The 21742-nt window shown below is 39.7% G+C and overlaps 1 protein-coding gene across 1 annotated transcript; it reads left to right on the top strand.

The window, feature by feature from the left end:
• Positions 1-18836: 18836 nt before the first annotated feature.
• LOC137946417 (myb family transcription factor EFM-like) lies at positions 18837-21408 on the top strand. The gene is made up of 4 exons (XM_068792697.1): positions 18837-19077; positions 19508-20131; positions 20279-20355; positions 20535-21408. The coding sequence occupies exons 1-4, from the start codon at positions 18891-18893 to the stop codon at positions 21000-21002; spliced, it is 1356 nt and encodes a 451-aa protein (XP_068648798.1). The 5' UTR covers positions 18837-18890; the 3' UTR covers positions 21003-21408.
• The last annotated feature ends 334 nt before the right edge of the window (positions 21409-21742 follow it).

The following is a 21742-nucleotide window of genomic DNA, read 5'->3' as shown; positions in this document are numbered from 1 at the left end:
ACTGTTGCTAGAGTTTAAGCCAAAGATGACAGAAATAAAACGGTCATTTGCTTAAAGCTTGGGCACAACAAAGCCATCTCCCGGCTCTCTCTGTTTTTCTTTTTTTTTAATGAACTAAAATAGTCTCAGAAACGTTCAAATCGAAAGTGATGGCTCTGCAGCAAACTTGTCATACATGATCACAATGTTCATGAATTATGAACACATATATTGGAATACCTTCCAGAATTTTGAATTTCCGAAACACCCAGATAAGAAGCAAGAGCTGTAGACTCAGCATTGCCAACCATCCCTCCGATTTTCTTTCTATAAAATGCTGGTTTGTTGATGAAAATTATAACTTATTACAGTGCGTTAACACGAGCCTCTGGTTTTCGTATTTCGGAGAAAAAAAATTTCATCGTGTTCCTCGCTTCAACTGTAATTTATCCCAATAATTTACCCAGAAGAAACCTGGTATGTATATGTTTCCTCAAGTTTGGTTTAGATGCTAATCTACCTAAATGGCGTAGAAAATCCAACATCGTGCGGAAGCAAGTGCGACTAAACAAGTGACGGGACAATTGATGGTTTGTATTTGTGTTCCAGCAGGACCAAACAGTACTGCGTACCTGCTTCGTTTGAACTAGATTGAGTTTGAAACGGAAAACTTGACTGGATCTTTGGCTTATTCAAAAGAAACAATGAATCTTATCCGCAAGCCGAGTGATTCTGATTAGTTAAAATGTTAAATGAGATCAGTTAATGCTGTAATCACGAGACCAAGCCACAGTCTCTCATCGATCATTCTCTCCCTAGACAGAATCTGCTGGGGATTTGCACATAGAAATCAAAGCCTTGAGTACCTTTTTTTGAGAATTATTTACAGTCTAAGCAGGGCGATGATCGTTTATGCTAGAGTCAATAAGTTAATGAGCTACTAGACGTTTAGGAGATCACACCAATCCTCAAAATTGATTTCATCCTCTTTTTTTATGAGAGAGCTTTGGCATCAAGCAATAGTCTAACAAAGAGGATTCGTTGACTTCAAGCTATGGAAATTTTTTTGCTAACAGATAGGGGTCGCTTCGAATAGAGCGCGCTCGTGAGCTGCTCGAGCTCGGCTTGGTGCCGGTTCGGTATCTCTCGAGCTCGAGCTGAGCTCGAGATCCAGAATCGGCTTGTTTAAATTATAACTCAGTTGGATTCGATGCCACCCTTAAGTCAAATTTTAAGTAGAGGTCATTCCCAATTTTATGTAAAATGTACACATAATTTTATATACAATTTATTTGTCATATATTTTTTGAAAAGTTTTAAATGTATGTTGAAGCTCGAGCTCGAACTCGATTAAAATTATTAGACTTGAGCTCAATAATAATTTTAGGCTCGAACCTAGACTTGGCTCGAGCTCGAGTTCGAAATATTTAAATCAAGCTCGGTTTGAACATAGGCAGGTGCTCGGCTCGGCTCGATGCCATCCCTACAAACAGATAAATATTCTAATGATTTTATGTTCAACAGCTAGTACTAATATGGACCACATGGAGAGAGTATCCAAGGCAGTGGTTACTAGATCCGAGTAAGTGTGGGCCCTCTCTTGCCGCGTCCTAGGGTTCATGTTGATGCCCTCCAAGCATCATAGTAGCGTTAGCCCAAATAATAAAAGCTATTAGAAACCATGAAATCATGTGGACCAACGACAACTATGATATAACATCTTTTGATTCGGATTTGGTTTTTTAATATTTTTTATTTTATTTTATTTTTTTACACCGCTAAATTTTGTGACATTTTATTTTTGTATTATTATTTTTCACAAAATTAAAGTTAATTTTTAAAAAATTGTAATTTTTTATGTCATTTGTTAGATATTTTAAATTTTGGGCAAAACAAAAAATATAAAATATAAAAGTGAAAACAATTAGGCCCTGTTAGTGTGCACTGAAAGTGGCAAGTCAAAGCAAATTACCTCAGTAATTAGCTTTCACTCATTTTTCTTAAAAATGAGTGAAAGTGAAATCATTCCCTAAGGCTACTGAATTCACTTTCACTTGCATGTTCACTCACTCTTTCACTCTTGTCCTGATCATTCTACCCTCTCACTCTTGCATTTAGATATTATAAAACTAAACATTTTTTAAGTATTTATTTTTATATAATAATTAAATTAAAATCCTTAATTTATTTTTATCATTTATTTTAAAAAATGAAATTTATCTTAGTTTATTAACTGAATAGTTAAATAAAATCATCATATAAAAATTAAATCAATCAGACTAATATTATCTAACAAAATACCCTCTTTTTTGTATATATAAATTCATGACTTTAATATTATATTTTATTTCTAATTTAAGAGTGAGATTATAGATATTAAAAAATAAAAATTTTATTAAGTATTTTTATATTATATCAGTATTTATTTAATCATTTTGTTTTTACATATTTAATTAAAAAATAATTATTAATTTAGAACAAGTTAAAATATATTTAATTTTAGTTAAATAAAACTCTACTACATATTAAATCAATAAAAGTAATTTTTATTATAAAATGCCATCTTTTTTATTTACATAAAATTATGATTTTTAAAATTATATTTATTTAATATTTTAAGAGTGAGAATTTAGATATTAGAAAGCAAAAATTTGATTAAGCATTTGGATATTATAAAGGTAAATTTTATTTATTTATTTAATTGTATAATTAATTAATTAATTAATTAATTTATGTTTTAAATATTTATTAATTCAGATAAGTTAAAATCTATCTTAACATATTAATAAAATTTAGATAAAAATTATCTAATAAAAGTTAAATCTATTATTATTTTATTCATAAATTTCTTTTGTACTTTCCACTATATTTTCCATTGAACACACTAACACAAGGATTTCGATATAAATGGTTTAGGGTTTAGGGTTTAGTCACACTAACACAAGGACTTCGATATAAATGGTTTAGGGTTTAGGCTTTAGTCACACTAACGCAAGGACTTCGATATAAATGGTTTAGGGTTTAGGGTTTAATCGTTTACATGAATCAAAAAGAGAGGAACTGATATATGTAGTAAAAATTGCTATTGCAAAAGAATAATCCCTTCTTGTAGCAGATGACTGAAGTTGGATTAGGTTTAAGACTCAAGCCTGAATCAGTATTTGTTCCACTACATGATGCACTCTAATTCATATTTAAATAACTTTCCATTTTCATGCTGGTGAGCAGTTTGATCGCTTTAGGGATCTGACAACAAACTTTACATCTTTTGTTTTTGAAAACTCCAGTTTCGCTTTCGTTCTTTTCTTTTTCTTCCTTGTACAGTAATGCAAGCGTAGGCGCTGTCTGATGATTTCAAATCAAACTCTGCAACAGAAAATTCGATCACTAAAAACGGCAATATTCGTTGTCTTGAAGATTATTAAGGCTGCCTCCATGAGATTAACCTAGAAGAAATCTTATCTTCCTCTCTCCTTCTGCCTTGTTTCATGTTTCAAATCTAGCATCTACTCCGGAGTCGAAAGCATCGGGCCAACGGGACAACCTCCCTGTATACTGAAGTAAAAGTCTTTTCGGATTTTCCACTTTACAGAGCTTCTTCGCCAGGCGTCCTGGGTCACGCTTGTTGTCCGGGAGATTCCTTCTCCTCGTCTCTCTATCCCACTAGTGTGTGACACTGTGATTGAGATGATTCTCTCGTCTTATTCCATGTTCTTTTTTCTCTAGCAACTCCTCATGTTTGAGGGACAAACGACATCCTTGATCTTACCTAATATTATGGGTTTCCGCAGACAATAAATCACACTATTGCAACTCCTGACGTACAGGTAGTTTCCGATCTCTTAAAGGGTATATTAGTCTTCCCAAGAGAAAGTTCCCGACTTGTTTGACGGGTATCGTACACAGTTCTGATTGATTAACAATCAGAAACATCCTTTTTCCTTGACAATGGAACAAGATTCTTCCGGTCCCGTCTGTATTAGACATGAAGATACAGAATGGCAAAACAAAAAACCGGCTCTGGGCTACTCGAGACCAAGATTTATTTGCTACTTACGGAAAGGAATAAAGCGGCTCCGGAGGGGAAATCTCACGGCTTACCTTACCATGGACCAATGCCCCCAGAGAACAGATGAGTGATGAGTTCTTCTGGAATAGGACAACGAATTTCAATGGCAATCATGTATTTCATCAGTAAAGCATGGGTAGTATGAGCCTCCGCTCCCTCTTCTCTTCCTATATGTACATCGGAAGCAATGGAGTGTAGGGTTATTCGTATTTCACTTGCTCCAATGGGCAATGACTGAAGGAGGGAGTCGAGGGAGACAAGAGTGAGCGATCGAACCAGAAATGGATGAAGTGGACAAGAAGGCGGTGAAGAGGGGATGCATAAAAACGACTCTGGGGCCGTGGATTGTCCGACATAGTGGGGTTGAAGGAAAGGGAGGGGTTTCGTGGCGGAGGCCATCGGACAAGGAGCGAGAGAAGAACAAATGGCGGGAGCGCCAACGTCGATTGATCGCCGCTAAGATATTTTCCGGTCTCCGGGCACACGGAAACTACCGTCTCCCCAAGCATTCAGACCACAATGACGTGCTCAAAGCCCTCTGCCACGAGGCTGGGTGGCACGTCGAAGACGATGGGACCATCAACCGCAAGAAAGCCTCTGTAAGTATCTTGACTTCTTCCTTCTCCGGCCTTCCAGTACTCCCAATCTCAGCTCTCAACGTTGGCTTTACGTGTTCTAACTACTAACAAGCATGACGTCTCGTGAGCGTGATTGGGATTCCAGTCAAGTTCACGTTTGCAAGGTTTTGTTAGGTCATGAGAACTTCATTTATCTTCTCTCAATAGTTTCAGTTCTTAAACATGAATGTTGCTCTAATCTTTCACGTTCTTCATAGAACAACTAAGTTCTTAAAGTAAGATTAGTCAATGGGTTGCTAAGTTAATAAGAATGATTGATGATCGATCCTCTTTGGGGATTGCACCTCTTGAGGGCAAATGTGTGTTTGTTGGTAAAAAAAAAGGCGAATAGGAAGAGGAATCAAAATTCCCATGCCGTTCAACTGGTCTGACGATCAACTGACGAATAATCAGAGAAATCTTGACCAGAGACAGATGGGAATGCAGCAATGGTGGAACCGAAGCCAGCTGAAAGTTACGGTCACCGATTAGTCATAAGTGGATCATTTTTCTTTTCTTGCTCTCTCCGTTCTTTTTTGTTTTACCTACTGTTTGCATCGACCTGTTGAGATTAGTTTCAGTAATGTTTTGGGAAGGGTGAATCGTCGTCTACAGAAAGCCACATCTGATCAGCATATTTTTTGTCGGTTTGCATCTCTGTATCAGCTGTGCAGCCTGTGTCCATGGCATTTTATAAAGTTCAGACCTTTCTGGGCAGATTTTGTCTTCTAATTTGATGAAACAGTGCTAACTGCCAACTTTAGCACTTCTTTTCTCCATACAAGGGCGAATGACTGAACATCATCAATTGCACTCCATGTTGCAGAAACTTGTGGAAGAAGTGAACACGCCATTTCAATCCAAAACAAGCTCGGATTCGGGGTTCACCATCAACAAAGATGTGCAAGACGAAAGGGAAGAGTTGTGCGACCCTGAGATATACTCCAGAAATGCTCCCACCTCTGGGCTTAATCTATCCTTGCTGAACGGAACCATTGATATGATGGACAAAGACACGCCTCAAGACGATGATAAACTAATGCTCACATTGGCTCCTCCATCCGCTTACTTCTCAACTAACAAGATTTGCTAAAATGAAGACACTCTTTAAGAAGCGACCAGTTGTGAGCAGCAGAAGTTTTTCAAAAGCACTGTACTGTAAGATAGTCAGGGAGTGATGGGGTTCTTAACACTAGAGTCTTGGGATGGGTCTTTACAATTCCTTTTTAATTGGCTCAGCTGTAACCATAGCAGCCCTACATACTCGAGTAATTAAAGATCGATTGTTCCTTGCAAATGGATGGACATTGCTTATACAAATTTCATTCTAGTTTTTGAGGTTCACTTAAAACTTTTTTATTGGACTTTGTTTTCCGAGGTCAAGAGAGGCCTTCAACCTCCCACCATCTCCCCCCGGAAGAAGGAGAGGTCCATTGTGTTGAAATCCGTAATAGTAAATTCTAATCCAGAATTTACAACATGTTAGAATATTAGGATTGAAAACATACCTGGATCCATTCCGTCAATTTCGCCTTTTGATGCGGAATCACTATGACTAACTATAAGAACGGATATGGTCTTCCTCAACTAAGTCGCCTTATTCCTCAATGGGACCTTTGTCTCTCTTCCGGATGGGGAGAAGGGAAACTGTGTGTGATTTAGTATATTGGGGACCATAACCATGTTGTGCTTCTTTATATAGGGTTCCCATAATTCCCTATGGTATCTACTCAATTGGCTCATATTCATGGCCCATATCCATGACCCATTCCTTAATGGGCTTAACAAAATTAGATCACTTAATTTAAGCCCATTCCATTAATAATAGAAAATATAATTGCATAATAAATATGTTACCCAAATTAGAATAGGAAATGTGAATTTCCTAACAATCTCCCACTTGGGTTACATATCATTCCTGAAACAATTATATCACAATTCTTTAGGTGTACATCTGTATACTATTAATAATGGAACCATCGTATATATTAATAATGGAACCACTGCGACTTTCATCACATTACATTCGTGACTAAACCACGATGATCACCATACTAATACACTCAATGACATAGATCAAATATGGATGCGTAGCATGGAAATTACATGCAATGTGATCTTAAACATGCCTATTTCCAACTGGTCCTTCTTTAGTCTTTAGTGAGATCTTTCCATAGTCCTTAATGTAATGTGAACATTGCACATAGAAAAACACAAGCAAGTTCATAAATAAAATAATAAGCAATCAATTTTATTAAAAAATCTAATAACTCAATGTCTAAAGTAAACATATAGTACAAAAAATGACTCCCACTAAACCAAGGTATCCTCAGAAATAACGCCCATATGAGCAGTGTGCTCATGAAAGACCTTAGGCGGTAAACCCTTGGTTAATGGGTCTGCTAGCATAGAGTCCATCCCTATATGTTCTGTAGAAATCTGTTTATTCTGAACTCTCTCCTTAACAACTAGAAACTTGATGTCAACAAACTTTGACTTCATCGAGCTCCTGTTATTGTTGGAATAAAGTACCGCCGAGTTATTGTCACAGTAAATCTTTAATGGCCTGTCAATGCTATCTACCACTCGCAGCCCAGTGACAAAGTTTCGCAACCATGTTCCGTGGTTGGATGCCTCAAAACAAGCAATGAATTCCGCAGCCATGGTTGAAGAAGCTATGAGAGTCTGCTTAGTAGACTTCCATGAGATAGCTCCTTCACCCAACATAAAGATGTAGCCTGATGTGGAGCGTCTGCTATCTTGGCATCCGGCAAAATCGGAGTCAGAGAACCCAATGATCTCTAAACTGTCTGATCTCCGATAAGTAAGCATGTAGTCTTTTGTTCTCCTCAAATAACGCATCACGCGTTTGGCTGCCTTCCAATGTTGCATACCCGGATTACTCAAATATTTGCCCAAAGTTCCTACTATAAATGCTATGTCGAGACGAGTACAAACTTGAGCGTACATTAAACTCCCTACCACTGAGGCATAGGGAATTTTCTGTATATCTGTTCTTTCAAGATCATTTTTAGGGCACTGTTTGAGACTAAACTTGTCTCCTTTAGCGACGGGTGTGTCTCCTGGTTTACTATCTTTCATGCCGAATCTACTCAACACCTTATCAATATAGCTCTTTTGTGACAACCTAAGGATACCTTGAGAATGATCTCTAAGTATCTGTATACCTAATACAAAAGAGGCATCACCAAGATCTTTCATCTCGAATTTCTTCGATAGAAATTTCTTGGTTTCGTGCAGCAAGCCTATATCGCTACTAGCGAGTAGAATATCATCGACATATAATATCAGGAAGATGTATTTACTCCCACTGAACTTATGATATACACAATCATCAAGAACATTTGCCTCAAAACCGTTCGAGGTTATAACTTGATGGAACTTGTAATACCATTGACGGGAAGCCTGTTTGAGACCATAGATGGATTTCTTTAATTTACAGACCATAGACTTTGGATCACCAGATACAAAGTTTTCTAGTTGTACCATATAAATCGTCTCATCAATGTCTCCATTGAGAAATGCAGTTTTGACATCCATCTAATGTAGCTCTAGATCTAAATGAGCCACTAGTGACATTATTGTTCTAAAAGAGTCTTTCGAAGATACCGGAGAGAAAGTCTCTTTATAGTCTATGTCTTCTCTTTGAGTAAAGCCTTTAGCAACTAGACAGGCCTTATATCTCTCGACATTACCCTTTGAATCCCTCTTGGTTTTAAATATCCATTTACAACTAATGGGCTTCTTACCTTTAGGCAACTCGATGAGATCCCAAACGTCATTATCTTTCATAGACTCTATCTCATCCTTCATGGTATCAATCCACTTTTGAGAGTTAGAACTGTGCAAGGCTTGACATAAGTTAATCGGGTCATCTTCTGTCAATCCGACGCCATCCTCATGTTCTTGGAGAAATATGATATAATCATCTGGAATCGAATTTATCCTCTCCCTAGTGGATCTCCTTAATGGCACTTCTTGAGGTTGTTGAGTTTTTACTAAAGGTGGTGCAAGAGGAAGAATCTCATTGTTGTCTGGATCTAGAACAATGTCAGGAATAGGAGCATGGACATTGTCCTCTAGTACCTAAACAATGTCTTGAACAACAATAGGTATGAAGACCTGATCACTATCAATAACATATTCTTCTTCAAAGACAACATTCCTTATGTTTTCTTCCCCTCCAAACTCAATATCCTCAAGGAATCTCACATTTCCCGTTTCAAAGAAGGATCGTGATGTGGGATCGTAAAACTTATAACCCCGAGAGCGTTCAGCGTAACAAACAAAATAACAGCTAACCGTCCTTGAATCCAGTTTTCTTTCATGTGACCTATAAGGCCGCGCCTCAGCTGGACAACCCAAAATGTGCAAAGTGCCTAATGCTAGGCTTCTTGCCTGTCTAAAGTTCAATAGGGGGTTTTGGCAACTGCTTTGCTCGATACCCTATTAAGGATGTACACTGCGGTCTTGAGAGTTTCTCCCCAAAGTGACTCTGGCAAAGAGGAATGACTGATCATACTCACCATATCCTTAAGAGTTCGGTCTCGTCGCTCTGCAACACTGTTCATGTTGGGTTTGCCCGACATGGTATATTGCGGAACAATTCCACACTCTTTGAGGAAAATCGCAAAGGGTCTTGGACGTTGTTCTCCTAATCTATCATACCGTCCGTAGTATTCACCACCACGGTCGAATTTGACAGCCTTGATTTTCTTTCCAAGTTGAAGTTCAACTTCAGCTTTGAAAGACTTAAAGATGTCCAGGGATTGTGACTTCTCATGTATTAAATATAGGTAACCGAATCTAGAGTAATTGTCTATGAACGTAATGAAGTATTGTTGGCCATTCCATGAAGCTGTAGGGAATGGACCACAGATATCTGTATGTATAAGTTCTAAGACATCTTTAGCTCTTTCGGCACCTAATTTTTTAACATTTGTTTGTTTCCCCTTGATGCACTCAACACAAACTTAGAAGTTTGTAGTATCTAGGGGTTCAAGAATTCCATCCGACACAAACCTTTGAATTCTCTGTTTAGAGATATGTCCTAAACGTTTGTGCCATAATGTGGCGGAATTCTCACTTAATTTTTGCTTCGTACCACGTGAACTAATTTGCAATATTTCTCTATAGGAACTAACAACATCAAACATATATAGATTATCAATTAAGGGACCGGGACCAACAAAATTTGAATTTTGGTAGAAACTAACTTTATTATTTCCAAAAGAACAAGAAAAACCTGATTTGTCCAAAATGGAAATAGAAATTAAATTCCACCGAAAAGACGGTGCAACAAATGTCTCAAATAAATCCAAATAAAATCCAGTGCTTAATTGTAATCTGAAAGTTCCTATAGCCTCTACTGCAACTTTATTGTCGTCGCCCACAAAGATGAATTTTTCAGCATCACTTGGCGGTCGGCTCCACAGGCAACCCTGCAAAAACATACTAATGTGAGTGGTAGCACCAGAATCCACCCACCAAGTGTCTTTAGGTACAGAAACTAAATTAACTTCAAAACAAACTAAAGTTAGAGGCATACCCTTCTTTACACGCCAGGTGGCATACTTGGGACAATCCTTCTTCATATGTCCCGACTTCTTGTAGAAGAAGCAGGTAAATTCCTCAGCCTGCTTCTTCTGTTTCTTAGTCTGAGAAGAACCTACCGCAGTATCCTTACCTCTCTTCTTCTTCTTGTACTGAGAGGTTGAGGCCAAGTGAACACTTTCAGTCTTATCCCGTTGCTGCCTCTCTTCCTCTTGCACACAGTGAGATATAAGCTCATTTAGGGACCATTTGTCCTTCTGAATGTTATAACTCACTTTGAATTGGCCAAAGTGTGCAGGAAGAGAGATCAGAACCAAGTGCACGAGCAAGTCCTCAGACAGCTCTAACTTAAGTGACTTGAGTTTTGAGGCAACATGAGACATTTCCATGATGTACTCTCTTATGTTCCCTTTGCCCTTATACTTCATCGAAACGAGTTTAGCCAAAAGGCTACTCACCTCTGATTTTTCATTCTTAGCAAAATATTGTTCAATTTATTCTAGGAACTTCTTGGCGCTCTCGCACTCTGTCATAGAGCCCCGAAACTCCTTCAGAATAGAGCATTTCATGATCATCAAACACATTCGATTAGAGTGCTCCCACTTCTCAATTTTAACTTCATTGAAGTTATCAGGAGTAGAAATAGGTGGCTCTGCCCGAAGTGCAAGATCTAAATCCATACAACCGAGGACAATTTTCACGATATCTTTCCAGGCCTTAAAATTCGTCCCGCTTAACATTGGAATGCTGCTTATTTGAGCAGTAACATTTGAAGCAGTAGCAATAGAAACTATATAAAGAACAAAATAAACAAGCATACTCACAGTAACTAGCATGTCATATAAAGAAAAGTAGACAAGTACAAAATAAAATCCAAATTGGGGACCCATCTCAAGATACCTAGTATAACATTAATTCCTAGTCTTTGGACAGAGAAATTAATTGTAAGTGTTACTCTCAGTGCAATGATCAAATACTATCAATCAGTTCTGTCAAACAATAGCCTTTCTTTGGACCGACTATTGTTCACATGAAAAGTCTTTATAATTGTCATGCATTTATCATCACAGGTACGTTGTTTATTTGGCCAAATTGTGTCTTCCTTTGGGCCGAGCACAATTTGCATAAATAACTCCGTACAAACATCTATGTATTTCTAGTCAAATTATTCTACACTACAGAGGTTACTTTGGCAACATGTAGCTTTAAACAGTTTGATTGAAAATACTAGACCAACTAAACAAATTTTTTTTTTGTATTCAGTAGCCCAACACTGTGGCACCGCCCCCATTGGTGCCGCAACGTTGACCTTTATTTCCTTGGAGCTGCAATAAATGTTTTATTAAAAATCAGCTCAGTCGAGCCAGCTTAGTCCGAGTCGACCCGATCTGTAGCAACCAGTTCCAGTTGACTCACCCGAGTCAATCTCGTTAAGTAAATTTGATAAACCCCGAGAATAATTTTTTTTATATCGACACTGCAGTTTGTCCAACTGACATAGCAGCGTACCCGTTGCTTTAAATGGGCACAGTCGTTGCCCAACGGACGCACGCCCACAGCGGTTGCCCAGCGGGCATGGCAGCGAGCCCGGTGGAGTCAACGGGCGCTGCTGTCGCCCAACAGCGACGACAACCCTCCCGACAAGCAGTTCTGCCGCCCAAGGGCCACGACAGCGCTCCCGACGGGCGCTGTCATTGCCCAACGGATGCACGCCCATAGCGGTTGCCCAACGGGCATGGCAGCACGCCCGACGGGCACTGCTAGCGCCCAACAACACGGCAACGCGCCGACGGCACAGTAGCGCTCCCGACGGGACCTAATGTCGCCCAATGGCACAGCAATGCTCCCGACAGGCGCTGTTGTCGCCCATTCTTTCCAACGGGCACTACCGGGCTGGACTCTTGGTTATCGGCGTTGTCGTTCGCCCGAAGGCTCTGGCCCGCCGATCACTGTTTGGATTTTGTCCGACGACAGGTTTCCTCCGTCGCCTCCCCCTTTTCCCGTCGGACGTCGCTTCATCGACGGGCTCTATGGCTTCTTCCATCGCCCTCTCTACTCACTTGCAGGGGGGGGGGGGGGGGGGGGGGGGGGGGGGGGGGGGGGGGGGTTTCGTCGCCCTCTCTGCTCACGCGCAGAGCAGAGGGGGGGGGGGGGGGGGGGCTTCCATTGGTGGCAGAATTTTTTTTTCTGCACTCCACCATTTAATCTAAAAATCCTAATAATCTAACAGACTATTCTGATACCACTTGTTGAAATCCGTAATAGTAAATTCTAATCCAAAATTTACAACATGCTAGAATATTAGGATTGAAAACATACCTAGATCCATTCTGTCAATTTCACCTTCTGATGCGGAATCACTATGACGAACTATAAGAACATATATGGTCTTCCTCAACTAAATCGCCTTTTTCCTCAATGGGACCTTCGTCTCTCTTCCGGATGGAAAGAAGGGAAACTGTGTGTGATTTAGTATATTGGGGACCATAACCATGTTGTGTCTCTTTATATAGGGTTCCCATAATTCCCTATGGTATCTACTCAATTGGTCCATATTCATGGCCCATATCCATGACCCATTCCTTAATGGGCTTAACAAAATTAGATCACTTAATTTCAGCCCATTCCATTAATAATAGAAAATATAATTGCATAATAAATATGTTACCCAAATTAGAATAGGAAATGTGAATTTCCTAACACATTGTTCCTTCCTCTCTCTGTTCAGAACGGTTATTGTTCGGATCTTTTTCCCTCTTCTTTGTGTCCCAGCGAGGGCCTCTCCCTTACTGAAGCAAGAAGAATAAGGAGACATCGATTCAATGCAAAAAAGAAAACAGAGATCGAAATTATGACTACTCTCACCCTCCCTGCCGTCAACTTTTTTATGCTTGGGTGACGATTTTTCAAGCCGACTTTGATCTTTTCTTTTAGTGACCCATCGGCTATGTTCAACATCGCCGCCCATTGAAGAGAACACTTGGGTTACAGATTTCAAGAGAAAGAGACCAATAGATACACTTGGGTTACTGAGTGTTGAAACCAATGCTTGGTCTCAAGATCTCCATTAAAATAATTTTGAGATGATAATAAAAACTCAAGTTACTAATGATGTGCATTAAGTTATGTAGACAAAAAAACCTTAAAGAAATTTTTTTGGCAGCAAATCATACTAGAAAGGATACACTCCAATCAACCCAATGGTACAGGAGACAAGAAAAATCATTTTGCAAATAGACACCCGATAGAAGGCAATAAAACTTAAACAAGTGAAAGGAGAGGATCACAGAGAAAGAAGGTGGCCACTTTAACTAGAGAATTGAAGAATTTAAGTGCCAAAGATCAAATGGTGCAAGCACATCAACAAAAAAGAAGAAGCCCTAAAGTGAAAAGACAAAAGGAGAGACACAGATATAGTGAAAAAGGAACAAAATGAGTCAACCCCGTTGGAAGGAGAAAAGGAGTGGAACCTTACTCATAATAACTTTTCAAATAGGAAAAGGAGTGGATCCATTTATTAGTGAGCATACAGTAGGAGTTGACTACATCGCATGAGTCAACCTCGTTTGAGTAAAAAACAACACCCAACATAACAAAAAGTTTAACCTTGTAGGGTGCATAAGCAAGAGGAGTTGAAACCTGTGGAGGATTTGACTACATAATCAAGTTGTTGGAAGAAAAAAGGAGTCAACCCTAGGGACATGTGTCTACCTAAACTATACAGAAATTTAAATTTCTTAAATGTCAAAATCATATACGAAAGTTGTAGGTCTTCAAATATTGTAAGTGATCGACCAACATGTTCAACAGTAAAAATAGTATTTATTTTCACCTGCTTGTGCTAAATTGTAAAAGTAACTTCATTCACTCATTGCAACTAATTTTTTGAACATTGGAATTCATGCTATTTAAAAGCTTCATAAGCCCTTACATGGACAATTTGATAAGTTTTTACCATTTGCAAAGCTTGAAAAGAAGCCAAATTTGATCATTTTCTTCATTGAGCTAAGTATTTATATTGTATTCATTTAAATCCTAATTGAATGCTTAGATCTCACTTTGCTGAATGTGTACCAAGTAATTTTAATATCATGTTTGATTCAGTCATTACACTGGGAGTAGTTGTATAATAGACAAGACTTTGAAATCTGTTTTGCTACCTCTTCTATTTTCAAATCATATCAATACATGTTTGTATAGTGTTTTATTGGTCCATTTGAAAGGGTTTTTTACTAAGTACTAAAAGTTTGAGATAACAATGATACTTGGTCGAGTATGGTGAAGTAGTACACTTTAAAATCATTCACTAAAGTTCATACTACTGCTCGTAAGATATCCTGAACTGCTTATATTTCCAAATTAAGTCATTAAGGACTACTAGGAGTTATTTTTATTTTAAAATCAAACCATTAAGGACTATTTTAAGTTACTGATTACATTCGATAGGTACTTAGGATTGGTATACTTATTTTTTTGCCCTTAGACTGTTTAAATCTGCATATTAAGAGGTAATTTATATTGGGTTATATTGTAAGCAAATAAACCTTGAAATTGGGCCAAGCATTGAATAGGTAAGATCATTTTCACCTCAAAATTTGTTTGAGAAAAGCTGTTGTGGTTGAGTAGAAGTCGGAAAGTTGTGTTTGCGTCGTGTGAGCCATAAGACCTTGTGCACGCAAGTAGTGCTGAAAATCTTAGGTTGGTGTACCTAGTGAGTTAGTGAGAATCCTTGTGTGGGTCTAGGCTTGTGTATCCTAGTGTGTTGTAGGGTGCCTATTTAGCTATTGTAAATTAGAGGGAATGCTATTTTAATGTGACTATTATGGTCAATTGAATGAAATCCCTTTTGTGGGCAACATTGCCTTACGTTGCGCAACTAAAACTTAGTGGATCCTCAAGGTGCTAAAATATTTTGGGTTGGACTAGCAATTATGAACCACCTAAAAATTTTGTTTTCACATCTTGTACATGAATGTTATCTGTAAAATTGGCATTACACTTTAAATTGATTAAAAAATCGTAAGAACTATGCAAAATGAATTAAAATTAAGAATAAAGGTGAACAAACCTTATAGAAATATGGGTTCAGCTTTCTCTCATTCTATGTAAGAGCCTCTTGTAACAAATAAGACCGGGTAAATAGACCTAGTATCCCTTTTGGGGAACCTTCCTTTTGGATTTGAAATCACGATATACAATGGCCCAATTGAAATAATGAAACTCCTAGGTGAAACCCATTCGAGTTCATCATTCATCATGACTGGTTGAGTTGACCCATGACTCAGCTGACTTGGAATTGAGTTCGACTTCCCTAGTTGGGGTTCTGAATCGTAACACCATTGTTGAGGTCTATTGCCACTGATAGTGCAAATTCTCTTCCCAAATAGATTCTCTTTAAGGTAAAGTACCTCCATTTCCAGTTCCACAGCAACTGGATTCTCCTTTTCTCTTATAATGAAGTGCTGGAAAGAAGGGCTAAAGGAAGGAATATTTTTCTTTTTCAATAAAGAAGGAAAAGGGTGGAAGGGAATGGGAGACGAGGAAGGAGGTTCTGTTTTGTTCCTTGTAGCGAGAACAAAAAAACCAACCATAATTCTAACTTTTCCAATTAAGGGTAGGTCACTTTGGGTCTTAATTAGACAAGTTCAATTAATTTTTTTTTTTATTAAAAGAGAATTCTCCCTGTAACCCTGCTACCGATCACAACAGGCGGATAAATACAACTTGGATTTTTTGGATAATTATCGACCAAAGGCGACAGTTTCGATGTCTCACACTAGGTTACCAGTTCGCCAATTTGAAAGAGTATATTGATTTTTAAAGAGATTTCGATACTCAGACTTTTACTAGTGTAACACGTACTGGTATAAAAAGTTGGAATAATGAAGATTGAAGTAATTAAACAAGTACCATTCCTTCCTTTGATTGCACTCTATGCACTTCTTTATGTAATAATAATGGAGTTCTTTAGAGCCGACCATGGAGGATCCCATTCCTCTCTCCACTTTCACCTTTCAGATGCTACCGGCCTACCGTCCGTCTCAGTCAATGGTCAAAACATTGAAGCCAGAAAAAGAAAATGGAAGACCTTTTTTTTCAATTCGACATGAAAAGATGGAGAATATTATGAACTTGTCTTGTCTCTCTAGGAAGGCATGGAGCATTCCTCTGGAAATTCAGTTTGGAACAATCTCTTATCTAATTCAGGGAATATATATATATATATGTATATATAGTGAACAAAACATACATTCAGTAATGCCACTGTCCCCGCTCTGTGCAAACGAACACGAGAACGAATAGTAACTTCATTCATCGTTTTCCTTTTCCATTTCTGATACGTGGGTGGGAATAATTAGCCACTCATCTCGTGACATTCGAGAGAGATTCAGGGTTTGTCCGGTCCCAACCACCATGTTGTTTTTTAATGGCAGCCCAAGAACATCCCAGGCAAACATCGTGTACATTTATATTCTATGTACTTGAGACCATTTGCAGAAAGCAAATTCACGTCCAACAATCGAGATGCGCGAACCTTTGCATTGGAGAAGACGATCTAGAGTCCATTAATGGACGGATGAATGGCTTTTCTTTATAAAGGCTAGGAATCTTCCACTATGCTTCGAGGATGACCAGCCCACAAAAACAGCCACAAAGCGTTAATATTCCACTATTATAATCATCTGAGTCGATTCACGATTGTCATTCTCTTAAATCTATTCTTTTATTTGCGTGTTGATATTTGCGTTGGATAATGTGGAATACAATGAGCATCTCTTGGGCTACTGCTTTGAACCTTTAATCCTACTAGTATCTAAAACCTTATCTGGCCATATTCTACTTTACATAGTTTACTGTGGGTTGTGTTACGATGAGCAAAGAGTGAAGAACACGCACACCCATGAAGGATACCCCTGCACAAAAGCATAGGAATCACGGCAACTTTGTTACTTTTCATGTGTTTTCCCTACTTTGATCTTTGTAGACACAAAAAACCATTAATCTCAAATTCAACAACACTACAGCAGCAGCATATCCTCTGGATTACAGTCATCCGTGTCAAATGTCAATTTGGCGGTGATTAGGAGTTGCAGAAAGATCACTATACTTGAGATTCAGATTAGGGTTCTGCTGGTCCGGCTATATATTTAGAGAGGGAGAGAGAGAAAGAAAGAGAAAGAGATCAGTAGCAGATCACGATACATGTGCGCCAAAGAAGCAACGGAGTGAGCGCCTAGCGCGAACGCGTATGAATGGGTCCACAAGTGGGCTGTCTCCGCCTTCTCGGAAAGGAAGCTTGACACAGTGACAGCAGAATTGGGGCAAAGAGAGGAAGGAAGAAAGAAAGAAAGAAAGAAAACGTTTTCTGGGGCGCGGCTTCGATTTTAAACGGACGAATGGCAGAGTCTACGTCCTTGATCGGGAAAATGTGGCGCGGCCGAATATTCGAAAGGAGCAGGACAACAAGGATATTCAGGACTAAGGACGATATAGGGAATATATATCAAGACAGATGTCAGGAGTAGAGGACTCTCAGAGAGCAGCAGAATCCCCAACAAAGGCAAGCTTTGGAGGCTTCTATGAGAAGGCTCGTTAATGGAAAGCAACTGGCGTTCATTATTGCACAGAGAATTCGATGCACACCCTTCCTTCCTCTCTCTCTCTCTCCCTCTCCCTCTCTAAATTCTTTCTGGAGTTCGGGAGAATCTTCTTACCTTCGTCACCACTTCATCAAAGTGAGCAGCAGGCCAGGGGGCAAGACTCCTCTCGCTCGCTCGCTCTCTCTCTCTCTCTCTCTCTCTCTCACTGTAGACTGCATTATCCTTTTTTAGGGATTAAAAGCTTGGGGTCGTGGGCTAATTGTACAGTGCAGACGCAGAAATTTCAAACTTTGATATTCCTTTTTATTGGAGCCCATTAAAATATGTTGGTTTATATACTGGTACAGTAAATATTCTTCCCTGAATGTAGCTTTTTAAGCATAAAAGGACTCCTTTTCTTTAATTCAAGGAGAAATTTTGGAATATGTTTCCACAGGCTCCCTTTTTTATAGGTTAGTATATGCTTTTGGAAGCTTTTCATTATCTTAATCATTTAAATAATCATGTTAGAATCATAGTCTCTTCACTGTAATGGTTACAATCTACGTACTGTTGGATAGACCGGTTTCAACTTCCAAAGCTTATAATGGTAGATATTCATGAACTACAAAGAATAATGAAAGAAAAAGGTTTGAACTAAGAAACTGGAGAAGAAGAAGAAGAAGAGAAGAAGGGGGTGAAGGAGAAAGAATGAGAGAAGAATCTGTTTTAATGGTGAAATGAAATCTCAGAAAAGTTGGTAAACTGAGCACCGAGCACATGACTTATGGTCACCTTGATTCCTTCTCAGAACCCCTAATGACTTTTCCCTTTGTTCTTTGCAAGAAGTTACCATCCCTTTGCTTTATCTCTTGCTTTTCCTTTTGCTCTTCCAAAACCACACTTTATTCTCCCCTCGAACTCACCCCTAAAAAGAGGACGATCCCCCGCGATCCTCCTTGTGTTTTCTCTCTTCTAGCTCTCCTCCTACCCCTCCACCTCCCCGATTCTCTTTCTCTCATGTAATGAAGGTTGAGAGAAGTGGTTGAAAACCAAGGCTTTGGAATTAACATGGCTTCACCTTCAGAACTCACCCTCGAGTGCAAACCCAAGAGCTATGCCACGCTTCTGAAATTCTTCGGAGATCAAGCTGAGCACCAGAAGCTCGAAGAGATTCTCTCGCGTCTTGAAGAAGAGCGTCTCAAGATCGATGGTTTTAAGCGTGAGCTGCCTCTCTGCATGCAACTTCTGAATAATGGTAGTTACTATTGTCCATCGATTGACAGTTTTACTTTCTTCAGGGACACTCTCAACGTACTGAGATTCAAATAACGGTTCCTGTGTGAACATGAAAAACCTTTTTCTTTTCCATTCTTTCACTGCTTCGGAGATTAGCTTTTCTTTTTCTTTTTATCTTTCCTTGCCCCTTTTTTATTCACCATTGCTTTCGACTTAATTTTGACCTATGCTGTATTCATATCTTAAAATTTATTTTGCGCTGCATATGAAAATTGTTAGGAAGAACAGTAACTACAGAAGCAGAGCCAGCACAAGATATCAGCCTGTTTTAACAGTGAAAGTCTGTGATTGGTCCTTTTTTTAACCTGCTAGATAAAGTTTGAAGTGGAAAAGAGAGTTTGAGACGGCTTCTGTAATTCGTGTTCTAAATTTCATTTTCCTATTCTCAGCTTTGGAGGCTTCCAGGCAGCAGCTAGATTCCTACCAGGTGAATCAAGGCTCAAGACCAGTCCTAGAGGAATTCATGCCGCTTAAAAATCCCAATACAGAGGAAGCAGATAAGACGCCAAACATGTCAGAGAAAGCAAATTGGATGACATCGGCGCAGTTATGGAGCCAAGCCAACGACGGAAACAAGCACCAAGGCACCGTCGTCACTTCGTCTGTCAAAGAAACGGATCATGGTTTCAGCGTCAGCCCAAAGCTTGCTTTGGATAATAAGCAGAGAAACGGGGGAGCCTTTCTTCCGTTCTCGAAAGAACGAAGCACCGGCTCGAATACCCCTATACGAGCTCTTCCCGATTTAGCTTTGGCTTCCACCGATAAAGAGCCGGAGGAGAATATATGCTCGGAATCGGAGAAAGGAACGAATTGTTCAAGAAGAGAGAGTACTTGTACAAAGGGCAGCAATGGAGAGGCAATCCTAGAACAAGGAAAAGGAGCAGTCGTGACTACCGAAGGTCAGCCGACATCAACTACAACAGCACAGGCTCATAGGAAGGCAAGGCGATGTTGGTCGCCGGACTTGCACCGTAGATTTGTGAACGCCCTTCAGATGCTGGGCGGTTCTCAAGGTACGCACGCGCTGTATATTCTTCTCCTGAATTCACTGTCTGGGGTCTTTCGACTTCGACTTCAATTTCGATTTTCATGTACACGAACAAGGTGGGACCCGTAATCGTTCTACTCTATTATTTACTAATGATTGGCACCGGCGACAGTTGCAACCCCAAAGCAGATCAGGGAGCTAATGAAGGTTGACGGGCTGACGAATGATGAAGTGAAAAGCCATTTGCAGGTAACATAATTTGTCTTCCCTTTTCTCTCTCTGTCTGCCAAGTTAGTTGCAGACAGGCTAAGAAAGAAAGAGAAAAAAAAAAGGTCGAGCTTCAGTACATTTGATTGTTTCCAGGTACAGATCAACTGCTGAACTGGATTTGATGAAACGAAACCTCTTTTTTCTTTTTCCATTACCAGAAATACAGGCTTCACACTCGAAGACCGAGCCCAGCCCCACAAGCACCCACCAACTCCACGCCTCAGCTAGTGGTACTGGGCGGAATCTGGGTCCCACCGGAGTATGCAACCGCCGCTGCCGCTCACGGAGCCGGACCCGCCATCTACGGCGCACATCCAGCTTCCCATGCTTCCACCCATTACTGCACGCAGCCGCCGGTGGCGCAGGACTTCTATCCGGCGCTGCCCCATGCATTGCACCCGAACCTCCACCATGCTTACAAGGTCTCCTCACAGGCGCACAACTTGCCGGAGTCCGACGTCCGACGCCTCGGCGACCGGTCGGAGAGCATCGAGGACGGGAAGTCCGAAAGCAGCAGCTGGAAGGGGGACAGCGGGGACAACGATGGTGGCGGCCCCAAGGGATTGCTATCACTGAGAGACGACGGAGAGGAGAGTAACGGCAGCGAAATTACTCTCAAATTCTAGCAGTGCATGGAATCAGAGTTAGGGGTAGGGTATTTTTGGAATTTAGAGTCAGTCATACTCATAAGACCACGGCAGGAGAAGCGAGAGACGCGAGAGAAAAAAACAAAAACAAAAGCGATCGTTTGTTTTCTTCCTTATCTTGTCTCGCAGAGTGGGAAATCAAGTTGCTTGGATTTATGCGGCTTTTGCGGTTGTTTTTCGTAAAGACCTATTTACCCGGGAAACGACGAAGTGCAACTTTGAGACGAGATGGGTCGTCGTTCGTCAATGGCCACAGTGCGTTTCTACGAGGCTACGATACTATACACGTTCGAGGTTTCGTCCTGAGCAAACTGTAAGATGATCCAAAAGAAGTGAATTTTGCAGAAATTTTGTCAAAACCTCAACCAGATCCATCTTCATTTCTGAAATCTCTAAAATGGGAGGAACTAATCTTAGCCAGTTACAATCATTCATCCTTAAATAATTATACTAGCTTGCTTACTGATTTTGTCCCCTTCTAAATAAAAAATAATTATATTTTCCCTGATTTGGTTTGTATTTTGGATGGCCTTAGACCCAACTCTGTCATCATGATTCATAACTATGGATAACAAGGTGGATTTTGTAGAGAAAGGGAGAAACACAAAAGGGTGGAAAATGTAGGATGAAGGGTAGTCAAAGAGCAGTTTACATGAGTTCATTTTACCGTCATAATAGTGACCAAATCATTCCCAAAGCGTCTCGAGGAACTATCAATT

This window comes from Aristolochia californica, unplaced genomic scaffold (genome assembly GCF_029961685.1).
Source record: "Aristolochia californica isolate CCGP_79_NKW_82.1479 unplaced genomic scaffold, dmAriCali1.0.hap1 SCAF_12, whole genome shotgun sequence".
NCBI lineage: Eukaryota > Viridiplantae > Streptophyta > Magnoliopsida > Piperales > Aristolochiaceae > Aristolochia > Aristolochia californica.
Note: the sequence above shows the minus strand (reverse complement) of the source record. Positions and strands in the feature narration are given on the sequence as shown.

Coding starts and splice junctions, on each gene's coding strand:
- LOC137946417 (XM_068792697.1), top strand. CDS start 18,891: ATGGCTTCACCTTCAGAACTCACCCTCGAGTGCAAACCCAAGAGCTAT. Junction 20,132..20,278: donor GATGCTGGGCGGTTCTCAAG/GTACGCACGCGC, acceptor CACCGGCGACAG/TTGCAACCCCAAAGCAGATC. Junction 20,356..20,534: donor AAGTGAAAAGCCATTTGCAG/GTAACATAATTT, acceptor TTCCATTACCAG/AAATACAGGCTTCACACTCG.